General features: G+C 36.6%; 1 protein-coding gene and 1 non-coding gene across 4 annotated transcripts in view; both read left to right on the forward strand.

Moving 5' to 3' along the window:
- Nucleotides 1–15,964, forward strand: part of BCAP29 (B cell receptor associated protein 29) — a 40,079-nt gene that overhangs the window by 8,051 nt on the left and 16,064 nt on the right. For 2 of the 3 annotated variants that reach the window (XM_089917824.1, XM_089917825.1), the window contains exons 4-7: nt 1,871–2,021; nt 3,142–3,277; nt 7,966–8,074; nt 9,003–9,080. In XM_089917824.1, the coding sequence (XP_089773950.1) occupies nt 1,871–2,021; nt 3,142–3,277; nt 7,966–8,074; nt 9,003–9,080 (474 nt within the window). The remainder of the gene's footprint in view (nt 1–1,870; nt 2,022–3,141; nt 3,278–7,965; nt 8,075–9,002; nt 9,081–15,964) is intronic. The other variant, XM_089917826.1, reaches the window with a different exon arrangement.
- Nucleotides 11,801–11,930, forward strand: LOC115802688 (small nucleolar RNA U109). The gene has a single exon (XR_004023212.1). It is a non-coding gene; the product is annotated as a small nucleolar RNA U109 (small nucleolar RNA).

Consider the following 15,964-nt stretch of genomic DNA (forward strand, 5'->3'; position numbering starts at 1 on the left):
TTAGGAATAGAAGGAGACTTCATCATTCTGATGAAGAACATGTACAAAACCTAGAGCTAGCATCATCCTTAGTCAGATGTTGAAAGTTAGCCCCATAAGATTGGGAAGAAAGCAAGGATATTCACTTTCACTATTTTTATTCAATTAAGTAATAGATTTTCTTTTTTTTTTTTAATAGTGTTTATTTTTACTTGTTGATAGTTTGCTTTATTTATTTATTTATGGCTGTGTTGGGTCTTCGTTTCCATACGAGGGCTTTCTCTAGTTGTGGCAAGTGGGGGCCACTCTTCATCGTGGTGCGCGGGTCTCTCACTATCGCGGCCTCTCTTGTTGCGGAGCGCAGGCTCCTGATGCGCAGGCTCAGTAATTGTAGCTCACGGGCCCAGTTGCTCCACGGCATGTGGGATCTTCCCAGACCAGGGCTCGAACCCATGTCCCCTGCATTGGCAGGCAGATTCTCAACCACTGAGCCACCAGGGAAGCCCAAGTAATAGATTTTCTAACCAGGATAATCATGTCAAGAAAAACTAGAAAGCATAAAGATTGCAAGTTAAAAAGTAAAACAGTCATTTGCAGATGACATGATTGTTTATTTAGAAAATCCTAAAGTATCTACGAGAAAGTTACTGTGTCAAAGAAATATAGTGGCATCAAAAAATACAAGGTCAATATACAGAAATGAAGTGTCTTTCTATGCTATAATCAATAATTCAAAAATGAAATTTTTGAAAATTCCTTTTATAAATATACCAAGAAACCTAAAAACCTTACAAAAAAACTTTATAAAAAGATGTACAAGATCACAACGCTGAAAGCTACAGAAACATTGCTGGAAGGAATTAAAGAAAATGGAAAATAAAAATATCAATTGGAAAACTCACTATCATTGCAATGAAATAGCACTTCATACCCACTAGGATGGTTATAATCAAAAAGACAGAAAATAACAAGTGTTGATGAAGATGTGGAGAAATTGGAACCATCATACTCTGCTTGTTGGAATGTAAACTGGTACAGCTGCTTTGGAAGACAGTTTGGCAGTTCCTCAAAAAGTTAAACATAGAGTTACCATATGATCCAGCAATTCCACTCCTAGGTATATACCAAGAGAAATGAAAACTTTTGTCAGTACAAGAACTTGTACATGAATGTTCATGGCAGCATTATTCTTAATAGCCAAAAAGTGGAGAAAATCCAAATCATCTCATGAATGGATAAACCAAATGTGGTGTATCTGTACAATGGAATATTTTTCAGTCATAAAAACTAACAAAGTGGACTTCCCTGGTGGCACAGTGGTTAAGAATCCACCTGCCAGCGCAGGGGACACGGGTTTGAGCCCTGGCCTGGGAAGATCCCACATGCCGCAGAACAACTAAGCCCGTGAGCCACAACTACTGAGCCCGCGTGCCACAACACTGAAGCCCACTGCCTAGAGCCCATGCTCCGCAACAAAAGAAGCCACCGCAATGAGAAGCCTGTGCACCGCAACAAAGAGTAGCCCTCGCTCACCACAACTAGGCAAAGCCTGTGCGCAGCAACAAAGACACAACACAGCCAAAAAAAAAAGTAAAGGATAATAGTTTGCCATGTAGGTAGAGATTAGACAGTGCAGTGATGGTAAGTCCTAGATGACTAATAAAAAAGCAAAATACTGTTAACATTCAAAGTTTACCAGTATCCACTTACAGAGCATCTGTTTCGAGCATGGTACCCTCCCATGTATTGTAGAGGAAAGACAAAAAGAGAGCCCCTAGCTAAAGTCCGCTATCTAACAGTTAGGTCAGTTGTGCTAAAACTGCTTCCCGTTTTAATAATAACCTTATATTCTTAAAAGCCAAAAGTAATATTCCCTCTTTTTCTCTGATAGATGCTGTGAGAGAAGTAAGAAAATATTCCTCAACTCATGCCATTGAAAGCAGCTCAGCCAGCAGACCTGCTGCCTATGAACATACACAGATGAAACTTTTTAGGTCTCAAAGAAATCTTTACATTACTGGATTTTCATTATTTTTCTGGCTGTAAGTTTTTTAAAAAGCACAATTTAAAAACGTGATTTGTGTTTCTCTTTCTCATTTTTTCTACCTATACTATAGTTTGTTTTTTTTTCTGTACTATTTAGCATACTAACGTCTTTATGAAAGCACTCAGATGACAGATCCAAATAACAAATAGTAATTGTGGCTTGTAGGTTCTATAGGCCCATAACACCCTGCATGATCTGGCGCCTGCTGCTCTGACGTGTACACCACGTTCCAACCACACTGCCCTTCGCTGCTCATTCATTCATCCATTCTTGCAACAAATATTTATTGAGTTCCTGTTGTGTACCCAGCTCCTTCCTGCTTCAGGATCTTCCCACCAGCTTTCCCTTCTGCCAGAATACTCTTTCCTTCCGTCTCTCCCTGGCTAATTTCTACTTTAGCCCCTTTCTCAGGAAAGCTGAGACCTCTGACCATCATTCCCCCAAAGTAGGAAGGTCTTCTGTTGTACACTCCCATAGAATGTGTAATGTATATACTTTTCTTTCAAGTGTCATTCGTGATTGTAATTAAATACTGTTTTAATTCTTCCCTTCCCAAGTAGAACCTAAACTCTGAGAGCAGGGCCTCTGTCTTGTTTCCTGCTATGTCCCCAGTGCCTGGCACAGTGTTTAACACTTAGCAGTTCCTGAGGAAATATCTGCTGAATGAATAAATGAAGATAACGATTACTACTACTAACAAAGGAAGTTACCTATAAGTAGAAGTGAATGAGCAGTTTTTAGGTTTGGCCAGCCTCACAAAATGCTCTTTAAATTTTTTGCTGAGGGGGAAAAACTCTTACTGGCCCTGCCACACTGTCTGGAATTCTGTTTCTTCTCGTCCTGGCCAAAGGCCTCTACAGAGAAAATAAGTAAATTAATAAGTAGCACTGAACCTGCATTCCAAATGCTAATCTTCTAACGAAGATTCCAAAGAAATGAGACACAGGCTTGTTTTGACTGGAAGACTTGAATTAAAAATATATCTTCCTTCCGTAAACATCACCTCCCTCCACCACACCCACACCTGAAGGGGAGTCACTGGATAGTTATTACTTAAAGTCACAGTTCCTGGTGATTAGTTGCACACTACTCTGACATTTTTTTCATTTTCTTAGAGTGTTGAGACGTCTGGTTACCCTTATTACTCAGCTGGCAAAAGAGCTGTCAAACAAAGGAGTACTTAAAGTTCAAGCAGAAAATACTAACCAGGCTGCCAAAAAATTCATGGAAGAGAATGAAAGACTAAAACGGGTATTTAAATTTTCTTCTTGAAAACTGGTGTAAGTGTTATTGGTATTCCCAAGGGGCGGTTTATTATTTTTCAGCATCAGAAAGAGCATTTTCATAATATATAAGCAGAAAATGACCATAAATAACAATATTCTACAAAATTATTGTTTCAGAAGTATTTTATTATCTTTAAATTTGTGTGTTCTCACAGTTTCCCTCCATAGTAGATTAATGCCATTGGACCTACTTCCTATGATCCAAGGAGAAAACAGTATTCTGGGAATATGAATTTTAATTCCTTCATTACCATTAATTTTACTTTATAACCTAAAGCAAGTTTTAATAAGTCTCTATTATGTTTCCATTTCCCTTTCAGTTGAATTCCTGTTGGTTTTTTTGGTGTGGTTTTTTTTGTTGTTGTTGTTTTCTTTAAAAAACGAAAATAGTTGATATAGATTGATGACTGCATATAATATTTTCAATTTCTAATTTGGTTATGCTGTTGATAATTCTTCTTTGAGAACCCTATGCTGTCTTTCCCTGGCTACTCAGGGAGAGTGTAAATGAGATACTGATGTTTTTCATGTTAAGTAAAAAGAAGAACGAATGGAAAAATGGAAGATACAAAATCACTTCGGGTATTTTTTTTCTTAGGTTTAAAATTTAGGAGTCAGATCTCATAGCTTGAGTGTTTTCAGTTCATTTTAAGCCCCATAAGTTTTCCTGATTCTGCTTCTTAGAAAGAAATAATCAGTGGAACCTTCAGAAGTGAAACAACTTTTCTTGAAGAAAGAATTCCTAGCATAATGCAATAAGATTATCTCCCTATTATAAATTAATGAATTACAGTCAATTATATATTACATCAAATTATATTTATGTAAAAAGTATTGTGATCCTAAATTCTAAAGCCCAGCCTCTTACAGAAAGAACTATAAGCGTCACCTTTCATCAATGCTAAATGAGTTAGCTGTTACATAGTACAATATAAATCTTTCTAAAACCTATGAAATAAGTCAAACTCATTGCAAAAAAAATTTTTTGATACTACAGTGTCATGGTCACCTATTCAGAAACCCATGTTTTACTTATGACGTCTACCTTATTTTTACTACAAAAACAGGATTCAAAAATGTTTCTTTGGGTAGATTATAACCAACATCTTTTAAGGAAACTTTTAGAGAATAAGCACCGGTTTATATTTTTACTTCATTTTGTTCTGTTTTGAAAAAGCATTGATCCATAGATGCCATGTAACTTTCCCGTTGTCATAAATATAGGTCTGGGAAATCAAGCTGTCGGTATTTCTGTATTCAGAAACAAGCAATATACGTCACTGTAGTGTTTCAGCAGCACAGTCAGCCTTATTTTGTACCTTAATATTATTTGCTTCATTTTCTATCCTTTGATCTCATTTCATAATGGTAAAAACAAAACAAAACCCTCAAGGCTTTTATTAATATATGGTGGCTAAACTCAAAAGCACACAGCCAGTATTTGTAGACTTACCATGTACCGATCTTGATTTACCATGCCTATCATGTTAAAGTAGTGAGTTGTAACTACTAATAGAACACTGCTTTTTTCCTCTTATTCTTGAACTCCAAGAAAATGGAAAGTTGTTGTAGTTTTGGTACTATGATTTTTCTCATATATACCATAATTAATGTACTTAAATTAGTTTTGTCCTTCAGAAAAAGCACGTTCCTCAAAGCATTTCTTTTGGGATTGTTTTCAGAACCAGTTACTAACTTGCAAGGAAATTTACTGATTCTTTGATCTGCCACAGTGTCTCCCTTTTTTTGTTCTCCTCTCCTTTGGTTCCATGCTATCCTGGTTCCCTGCTTCTGCATATCTGTGGCCCAGTCAGTGGCCCTAGATCATAAGTGCATAGACATACTGGGCTAAAGCGAGTACACAGTGGGGAGAAAGTCTGCAAGCTGGATAAAAATACTGTCAGTTGCCCAAAGCGTAACTGATTAACCATAGGTCAGAATGTCAAAGATGACTTCTACTTCAAGATACTTCATGTAGGTTTTGAAATACCAGCTGAGGAAGGATAAAATTGCTAAAACATCTCTTCGTTCTCTATCAGAGATACATTATCTAATGGAAAGTGCATTACCCTGAAGTCCAAAAGACTTGGGTGCCAGTCCCAAATCTACCAGTAATTAGCCTTGTGACCTGGGGCAAGTCACCTCATTTATTCTGGGCCTCAAGTTTATAACTAATAGCTAATGTTGTTCACATGCTTCACAGTAAGGTATTAACTCTTTCAATTGTTGCAACAATGCTATGAGGTTGGTGCTGTTAATATTTGCATTATATAGATGAAGAAATGGAGGCACAGAAAGGTTAAGGGACTTGCCCAAGATCATTCCACTAATAAGAGACAGACCTAAGGATTGAATCCAAGCAGGCTGCCTCTAAAATCCACACTCTTAACCACATTGTTCTGTGCCCTTCAATCGTATGCTAACCTATGAAAGGACTTGCAGATGGTGCCTGGGACGCATTTCTGTTACGATATTCAGTTAATGAAATGAAATAATTATGAAAGACCAATTAACTTTTAATTTAACTGCTTTAGTATAACAACAGTGACAGAGCTTTACTTCTTACTTGTTTTCTTCCCAGCCACTTACCAAGGTGGGATAAGGTGGGTGGGACAGTGAACATGTGTATTATTGTAGCTGGTAGCTATTGAATTTCAGATTCCAGGGCTCTTGGTCTTTCTCCAGCATCAAGTTACACAAAATAAAGTTGAACAAGTTGACAGGTGCAGTAATGAAAGCTTATTTACAAGACTGACACCAAATGCAACTTTTCCAAGTCAGTGGCAATAATAATTCAAGCAGACAGGGTAAACATTCCTGTAACTCAGTCGTTCTCTTCCAATTTGGGTAATCACTGGAGGCTGTGTTAACTGAATTCAGTGAAGTAACAGCTAAGATTGTTTTGAACTTGAAATGGTCAACAAACTTGTAGAGATTTGAAGGGTTTTTTCCCTAGTTCCTGCTCTTAAATATATATATATATATTTTTTTAATTTTGGAGATAAGAGGCTCCTTCGGTTTTAGTAGGTACTTCAGTCCTTTACCTCCTAAAAAACTTTCTTGGATTTATACAATATATTCGTTCAAGTTTTAATTCCTCCTTCGGATCTGCCTAATCTCTGTTATAACACGGTAGTATTGTATACGATCTTGTGCTGCAGTATCTATGCTCTAGTCTCATCCTTTCCACTAGATTGAAGTTACCTGAGAGCAGAGACCATACTTACATTTTTACTCCTTATAGTACATAGCACTGTAAAATATTTGCATGTAGTAGTAGCAGTGCTCAGTAGAACTTTGTTTTGTTTGTTTAATATATCAGCTTACATTAGAAAAGGAATCACCCTGCAGTAGAAATTCTTTACTGTGTCAGTCTGTTTTAAATTGTCCTGAGTTAACTTTTTTACCTGACTACGGAAGCTTTCCGTATCAAATTGCTGCCTTTTACTTGGTCAGATAACTCATGCCAGTATATACATGTTCTGTTTTTCAAACATTAATCTAATTTGCCTTTCTTGGTAACTTAACATCTTACAATTTCTTTTTGATAAGTCGGCGTCTTCATTCTATTAACGATGATTTCCATCCAGACATATAGATTATGAAATTTTTACCCCATGATGTTTTTATTTTAGTCAAATATTTTACTATTCAGATCTTAATTTTTCTTGTCTAGAAGAGATAAGCTACAAACATAAACATTTTAAAAGCCAGAATAGATTTGAAAATAATAAAGAACACTGTAAAGGATTAACCGAATAAAAGTAATTTGGAGACTGTTTAATGAAAATTAGGTAGAATTGTCCAGTTGAAGAGATGGCCCTATTATTCTCCACTTACCCATCTCTATCCTGACACCATTATATTCTTCTCTTATGAATTCGTCTATATAGAACTAGTCTGAGTAGACAGCTCTGCAATTGGAACATAATGGCTTTCCAAGTAGTACTGTCCCCAGAACTATTGTTTTTCCTTAGAGTAACATCACGTAATTAAAGAAAAGACATTGTTTATCTGAATACCTTTGAAAATACAATTTTTTTTTGGCTGCCTTGGGTCTTCGTTGCTGCGCGTGGGCTTTTTTCTAGTTGCAGTGAGCGGGGGCTACTCTTCGTTGCGGTGCACAGACTTCTTGTTGCGGTGGCTTCTTTTGTTGCGGTGCACGAGCTCTAGGCGCGCGGGCTTCAGTAGTTGTGCCACATGGGCCCCAGAGTGCGCAGGCTTCAGTAGTTGTGGCTCGCAGGCTCTAGAGCACAGGCTCAGTAGTTGTGGCACACGGGCTTAGGTGCTCTGCAGCATGTGGGATCTTCCTGGACCAGGGATCGAACCCGGGTCCCCTGCATTGGCAGGCAGATTCTTAACCACTGTGCCACCAGGAAAGTCCCTGAAAATATAATTTTACTTGTAGCCCAACCAGAAACTCTTGTTATTTTCATTTCAGAGATTTCAGTCATAGAAGAAATTTTGTGTGTGTTTGCCAAATATCAAGTTTCTGCTAACAGAAGTTTACATTATAAAAAAGTATAAAATACTGAAAAGGACAAAGAATAAAATAAAGACCAATAATTTAAAATACATTGTTCATCTCTTTTCATGAAAGAATGGCTATTGCAATCTAATGTTACTTCTTTCTATAACTCTCTTTTCTGATAGCTCGTGAAAAACCATGGCAAGGAAGAAGAACACATTTTGGAAGCGGAAAATAAAAAACTAGCAGAAGATAAGGAAAAACTGGAAACTGAATTAAAGAAGGCTTCAGATGGTAACGTTGTATGCATGCACAAAAGTAGGAAAAGTATTGTGATATTTTATGCTGTTACACTTCACTGTTTTTCCTAAAACAAAATCATGGCTAAATGTTCTTCTGGCTAAAATACCAAGAGTGACCTATTTATAAATTCCTGCTCAAATACGGAGATAAAACACTGTTTCAGCCAAGAGAAACATGCTCTGTTATACATACAAACATGTAGGTGTTTCAGATCTGTGTTGTAAATACAGATGTTCCTCCCTTAGCAAAAGAGCTATGTTCCTGAAAAGTTGCTTGTAAACACGTTTGGAAATGAATCACATTTTTCCGTCATAGTATATTGCTTCTTTGAAAGAAGCAATGACGGGGGATTGCTTATTATTATTATTTATCTTATTTATTATTATTTATCTTATTATTATTTATCTTATAATTATTATTATTTATCTTATCTTATTATTTTGGTTATAAGAAAATACGTTGCTGATCTCAAGCCCTAATACTTTCTACCTGCCAGATATAAGGAAAATGTTCCTTGAAAGAGATGGATAGGGATAGAATAAGCCACAGTCTAGGATGCCAGCTGAGAGCTTGAATGTCTCATTCCAAAACACACTGCAATGAGGACTTGGGGTAGGGCGTCCTAACTCCATTTTCCTGAAGGCAGCTATTTCTCCTACATTTTTTGTTTTTTGAAAAATAGCTCTGTTAGTATTTTCTTCTTCTTAGACAAGGAACAAATTATTATTGCCTGTAGCTGCATAGCACAGAAAAGTCCCAAGTCCAGTGTCATCCCAGGAAACTCTGAATAAAAGTTTATGGCTTGACCCCTGAGCAACATTCCTGCATATGACATAGTCCTTGATGTTGTCCAGATACTGGGGAACCTCTCAGTCAGAGTCAAGATAATAACCAATGCATAGACCTTCTCCAATTTCAGATCTCTTCCACTACTTTGGGTTGGGAATAACTTGGAGAACGTTCAGTGACTTAATCAAAGACCTACTTTATGCCATTTGTAAGTTTAGATTTTTTTTTAATAGACCTCAGTATAATAGAAGTTTCTGTACTATAACTTGCTGTTTGATTATCTATGGACATTGTTTGTGTAGAGTTGAGTTCATCAAGATGTATTTGAGCGACTTCCCTGGTGGTGCAGTGGTTAAGAATCCTCCTGCCAGTGCAGGGGACGTGGGTTCTAGCCCTGGTCCAGGAGGATCCCACATGCCACGGAGCAGCTAAGCCCATGTGCCACAACTACTGAGCCTGCCCTCTAGAGCCCGCAAGCCACAACTACTGAAGCTCGCGTGCCAAGAGAAGCCACTGTAACGAGAAGCCTGTGCACCACAACAAAGAGTAGCCCCCGCTCAACACAACTAGAGAAAGCCTGCGTGCAGCAACAAAGACCCAGCATAGCCAAAAATAAATAAATAAACCTATTTAAAAAAAAAAAGTATTTGAATTTGAGATGGAAAGCCTGAAGATAAAAGCTAATTCTGTTTAAAAAAAATCTGTAGGATATTTCATATATGATATAAAATATATAGTTACTTTCCTACTTCTTATTTAAAGTAAAAAAAGAAAAAGAAAATCATTTAGAGGCAGTAAGTTAAAAAGTAAGTTACTCTTCTAGACAAGGTGGTAGATGATGTGATAGGTATAGTATAGCTCAAAATTCTAAATCTTCTCATAGTTGGTGTACTGTTGGCTCTTCTGCAATTCCAGACAATTTGGAACATGATCATGAAGTTTTAACATTTGTATGAAAATAAATTTAGTAATCAGACATTTCAAGTGAGAAATAGTGTTCTTTTTTTACCCAACACAAAATATTGGTGCTAATCCTTCTGAAGAATGCAAGGGACTATTTCCAAAATACCTTTAATTAGTTTAAAAAAATTATTTTAAATTTCTGCTTTTTTTCATATTTGCCAAGGATCCTTTCCCTTATGTTGTAAGCAGAGTAGGACAGAAATAAAAAGACAGACAAGAATAGGTTGTGTGCCATGCTACACCTCTCCTAACCCTGGCCAGCTTAGTTTTTTCCTCCCTTTGCCTTTTAAAAATTCCAACTCTGAGATGTTTTGAGCTTTAACCTCACAAGTCTGATATATAACTTTAAACTCGGGGTTATTTTGAGTAATATAAAGAAACTCAATATTTCTTTAACAGACAATTCAGATGTCTGGAGAAAATGAACTCTTTGATAATACAGGCATTTTGTTTATGATCTGATAACAAGAGTTGCCAAGCTTCTGTGTTTGAAGTGTAGACTGCAAAACTGCTTTCAAAGTGAATCAGTGTTGAGGTAAAAGCAGATTTTACCTGTTTGAGTATGTCCTGTTTGGTTCCTGCAAGGTGTGTAGTATTTTATGAACACATTTTATTTTAGATAACATTGTTACTGACCTTGAGAAGATCAAAGTTCCATTTCTAAAGGAGGTATAACCCTGGCTATGTTCTCTTGACCTATACCAATCAAATTCATTAAGACAAGAACTAAGAAATAAATTAATAGTACAAGATTTGGATGAATTCAGCAGCACAATGCTTTGTACATAGTACCATTCAAATATATTCATAGATTTCTAAAAATTGAGGGTATTAAGGCTGACAGTGCTTAAGAAATGTTTTAGCAAGTTCTTTTATATTTGAAAACTGAGTAGAAAGGCAGTGTGGTTTGTTTCTTAATAGAGGTAGAGTATTTTCCATATGTATGGTCTTACCCTTAGTGTTTCTTTAATCTAAGTGAAACATTTTCTCCAAATGTATTAGCAGAAGTAAAGCATAAATACAAAATGTCTGTTTAAACTGATTCAATCCAAATTGGAAAAGTGCTATTCTGAAGGCAGGTATTAAGAGCACTCACTCTATCAGTAGTGCCAAAATCTCCATCAGTTTTTAACCACCAGCTTAGATTTTTGACCAGTTAGTAAATTACCTGTGCTTCAGTGCAGTAATATGACCCCAGTGAGCCAAACGAGAGCGTGCATGTCCCCAAGCACCCAATTTACACTCAGGACTAACTTAGTCAGGTGTAAGGACCTGATCTGTCATTTTTAATGATTTGTTTAATGGTAACTCTGATGTCCCAGTGTGTGGAGTAATTGGGAAAGGCCAGTGCCGTGAAAAATGAGACCTTAGGCTCTAAAGAATTTACAAAGTTCACAAGCCCTCATAATAAAAATAGACCTTGTATGTAGTGGAAAACCTTCTGATATCCAAGGAGATTGACTTTTAAAGACTCTTCCAGGAGAGCTTCCCAGTATTTATTCTTAATACTTTCCCAATATTTATTCTTTTTTTAAATTAATTTCTTAAATTTATTTATTTTATTTACTTATTTTTTATTTTTGGCTGCGTTGGGTCATTGTTACTGCACACAGGCTTTCTCTAGTGGCGGCGAGCGGGGGCTACTATTTGTTGCGGTATGCGGGCTTTTCATTACTGTGGCTTCTCTTTGTTGCAGAGCATGGTCTCTAGGTGCGGGGGCTTCAGTAGTTGCAGCACATGGGCTCAGTGGTTGTGGCTCACGGGCCCTAGAGCGCAGGCTCAGTAGTTGTGGCACATGGGCTTAGTTGCTCCGCGGCATGTGGGATCTTCCCGGACCAGGGCTCAAACCCATGTGCCCTGCATTGGCAGGTGGATTCTTAACCACTGCGAGGAAATACGTACCGTTCAGTCATTGCGTGCATCCAGGCGGTGGTAAAAGTGGATACAGTTTTGAAAGTGATCGAGTTGCCTGTGGACATGTCACTTCCTCATTCCTTTAGGAGCAATAGTATACCCATAACATGCTACATTGAAAGTTACCAGGGCTGCCATTCTAATAGTAGAGGTTGAGTAGTAGTGTATTTCTCCTACATAAAGGGAAAAGAAAAAGAAGAAAATACAAAAAAATGATTGAGGCAAATTCCTTGACCCTGCCCTTATTCTTTCTTCCTTCCTTCCCTTCCTTTTCTTCCTTCCTTTCTTTTTCTTTCTTTCTATCAGCAATTTTTTAGGAACTATTCATATAACTTATTCATTGTAAGATCATTTAACATGGAGCATAATTAAAACTGTCCTTAAAAAGCATAACTATTGAGGGACTTCCCTGGCATTCCAGTGGTTAAGACTCTGTGCTTCCAGTGCAGGAGATGCGGGTTCCATCCCTTGTCAGGGAACTAAGATACCACATGTCACACTGCACAGCCAAAAAATAAAAACCATACCTATTGAGGATAAGGCAAATTTTTATTTATTTTTCTTCCAGTTTTATTGAAATATAGTTGACATATGGCACTGTATAAGTTTAAGGTGTGCAGAGTAATAATTTGATTTACATGCATCATGAAGCAATTATCACAATAAGTTTAGTGAACATCCTTCATCTCATACAGATACAAAATTAAAGAATAGAAAGTAATTTTTTTTCTTGTAATGAGGATTCTTAGGATTTCCTCTCTTAACAACTTTCATGTATGACATACACCAGTGTTAATTCTATTTATAATGTTGTATATTACATCCCTAGTACTTATCTTATAACTGGAAGTTGGTACCTTTTGACTGCCTTCACCCAATTCCCCCTCCCCCCGCACCTCTGGTAACCACAAATCTGGTCTCTTTTTTATGAGTATGTTTGTTTTTGAAGTATAATTGACCCTACAACACTATGTTAGTTCCTTTTACACAACATAGCGATTTGCTGTTTCTATACATTTCAAACTGATCACCACGATAAGTTTAGTCAAGTCTAGTTACCATAAGTCACCATACAAAGATATTACATAGATACTGACTGTATTCCCCACACTGTACGTTTCATACCTGTGACTCATTTATTTTGCAACTGGAAATCTGTACTTCTTAATCTCCTCACCTATTTCTTTCTTCCCCTTACCTCCCCTCCCCTCTGGCAAACACCTGTTTGTTCTCTCTATATATAAAACTCTGTTTATATTTTGTTATGTTTGTTAACTTTTTTTAATTCCACATATAAGTGAAATAATACATATTGCTCTTTCTCTGTCTGACTTACCTCACTTAGCATAACATTGATCCCTTCTAGGTCCATTCATGTTGTCACAAATGGCAAGATTCCATTCTTTTTTATGGCTGATTAATGTTCCGTTGTGTGTGTGTCTGCATGTGTGCGCGTGCATGTGTTTGTGTGTGTATTACATCTTTTTCATCCATTTATCTTTTGATGGGCAGTGAGGTTGCTTCCATGTCTTGGCTATTGTAAATAATGCTTCAGTGAACATAAGGGTGCATGTATCTTACATTCTCTAATTAATGTTTTAGTTTTCTTTGGATAGATACCCAGGAGTGGTATTGCTGGAGATAAAGCAAATTTTAAATGCTATCTAAACAAAGTATATACAAACAGAACAGAAACTGATTGTAAAGGCCCATTCTGTGTTCCTAAGTATTGGCAGCATATAACAGGGACCTTAGATTTGGACCAGGAAATGGAATCTTCTAATCCTATTTAAACTTCTCCTTTGCCAAATAGAAGATTTATATTTTTCCACTCTCAACTAGTTTATTCAACTCTGTTCCTGGATAAATGCTTCTCTGTCACTGTGGCTTACCTTGAAAAGAACTAGCATTCTAGCATTTCCTTTTACAGACCAACTTCACTACCCTTAAAGATGTTCAAGGGTTTTTTAAAAATCATCACCCTCTAATGCCAGTAATAAACAAATCATACTAACATAGGGACCAGGGAGTGAAAATAGTTGAAGTGCTTTACAAGAGAAATTGAAGATCAAGATAACAGAGAAAATTACAAGGGAATTACTATTCTGTATATCAGTAACCCTAAATTCCTTCTTCTTGAGTTCCTTACAGAGGAACTGTTTGAGCCATCTATCTATCTAAAAATAAATTCTCAAAGTCCAAACTAAGCGTATCTTACAGTTGCAAATTCTTGTGGGTGTAAATTCAGCTATCTTTAACTTGCAGTTATAATCAAAGCCACCATCTTATTTTAAATTTTGCAATGCTTTAAAAAATTTGGTAGTTTTAGTCATATCATGTTTTTTGTTTTATGACCTTTTAATGAGTTTCTATGCTTTGAATAAGAAAAAAACATGTGTTTTCTCCTCTGTTTACTTATCTGGAAGTTTCTGCTTCTTTACCATCTCCTTCCCTTCCTTTGTTAGCTGAAAAATAAAAGTCCATATTTTAAAAGAATAGCATAGTTTATTTGAAGGATGTGGCAATAGACTATATGTAATTAATAATACATCAGTTATTTAAAGCAAATAAAATATATGACCCACCATTTTAGTCAGGTTTTAGCTCTTAGGTTGTTTTTTCATTTTTTAATGAAAGATATATTGCCATTTATTAGTTTATATTATCTCCACATGCAGTTGATGTTACTGTCAAACCAGAAGAAGGAGGCTTTCTGGCTGTGACTGCTTTCCTGGCACTAATATGTCATGGTGATATTTTCTCCTGCTGTTCCCTATTACATTCCCATTTAGTTGTGATGTTTTTCTTTTTGTGAGCTTCCTATCTGTTTGCAGGCCCTATATAAAGTAAACTATTTAAGTGTCATCCAGTGACCAGGAGGAATAGCTACAGGGAAGATAGTAACTGAAGACAGAAATTCAAGGATACCTTTCATAGCATTGACAGTACCAGCAAGCATGACTGATGCTACCTGAGGAAAAGCTTTTATTAGGTCTACAGAGGGGCATTAAAGCAAGAGAAAACAGTTTCTTTCCTGAAGAGCTTTATAACCCAGATGGATGGATCCAACATATATACATAAAGTGACTACAATTTATTTCTTCCCCTGTGTGATACATGAGTTAGTTTACTAAAAAACATGGAGTGGAGAGTGCTAAATGCATACTGAATAACAGAATGTTCCAGGTGATAAGAATATAATCAAGCATAGTTCTCCAAGTATGTTGATGGACATATAGATTGGATCAGCTTGTATCAGGTTTATGTTTACTGCCAAGTGCAGTAACGAAACTAAGCTGGACAACTCTGCTCTAAAAACACTTTTGAAATGGATGGAAAACAATCAGCTAGGAAAATGAGCTGGAAAATTAAAGAAGGAAAAACCTTTTCTTTGTAAAACTAAATCTCATTGCAGCATCCACTGTCTGTATAGTCTTTGTTCTTTCTATAAGCAAAATTGGAAGGGATAAAATGGGGAACTTCTTAAGAGGTTTCTTAAAATTTCCAGTATACTTTGGATCCTCCTCTCCTCTTATGCTCTGATACTTTAATTTATATTTCTTTTCAGTAAATTTATAATCTAAGAGAAAAGTGGTAAGACTTAGAAGTGTGTTTTAGGAGAAGGATCAGAAAACAATGGCCCATGAGCCAAATCTAACCTGCTGCCTTGATTTTAGAAATTAAATTTTATTAGAACAAAGCCATGCTCATTTGTTTACATATTTTCTGTGGCTGTGGAGTTAAGTAAACTGGACAGAGTCTGCCTGGCATAGAAAGCTGAAAATAAGGGAGTTCCCTGGCAGTCCAGTGGTTAAAACTCCAAGCTTTCACTGCGGAGGGCCCAGGTTCAGTCCCTGGTTGGAGAACTAAGATCCCGCAAGCCGAGTGGTGTGGCCAGAGAATAAAAAGAAAGCTACAAATATTTACAGTCTGGCCCTTTACAGAAGTAGTTTGCTGACCCCTATTAAGGATCTTGAAGTAAGGAAGAACACCTTTTTCAGTATAAATAATGGTGTTGAAGAGATTGGTTTCTGCTTAATGTCGTTATAAAATTTGCTGTGCACTTAAGTGCTGGTTGAATGAATGTCGATCAGATAATTTAAGAAATTATATATGCTTATATGTAGTAAAACTACTTCTTTGTTTACAGTCAAAGTAAACTGACTCCTTCAATTCTCATATATGATGGTTTGTAAATTCTTCTAGATTCCACGT

The sequence above is a fragment of the Delphinapterus leucas genome, chromosome 9, assembly GCF_059928025.1.
Source record: "Delphinapterus leucas isolate spDelLeu-1000000601 "Yukka" chromosome 9, BTC_Dleu_Yukka2, whole genome shotgun sequence".
Lineage (NCBI taxonomy): Eukaryota > Metazoa > Chordata > Mammalia > Artiodactyla > Monodontidae > Delphinapterus > Delphinapterus leucas.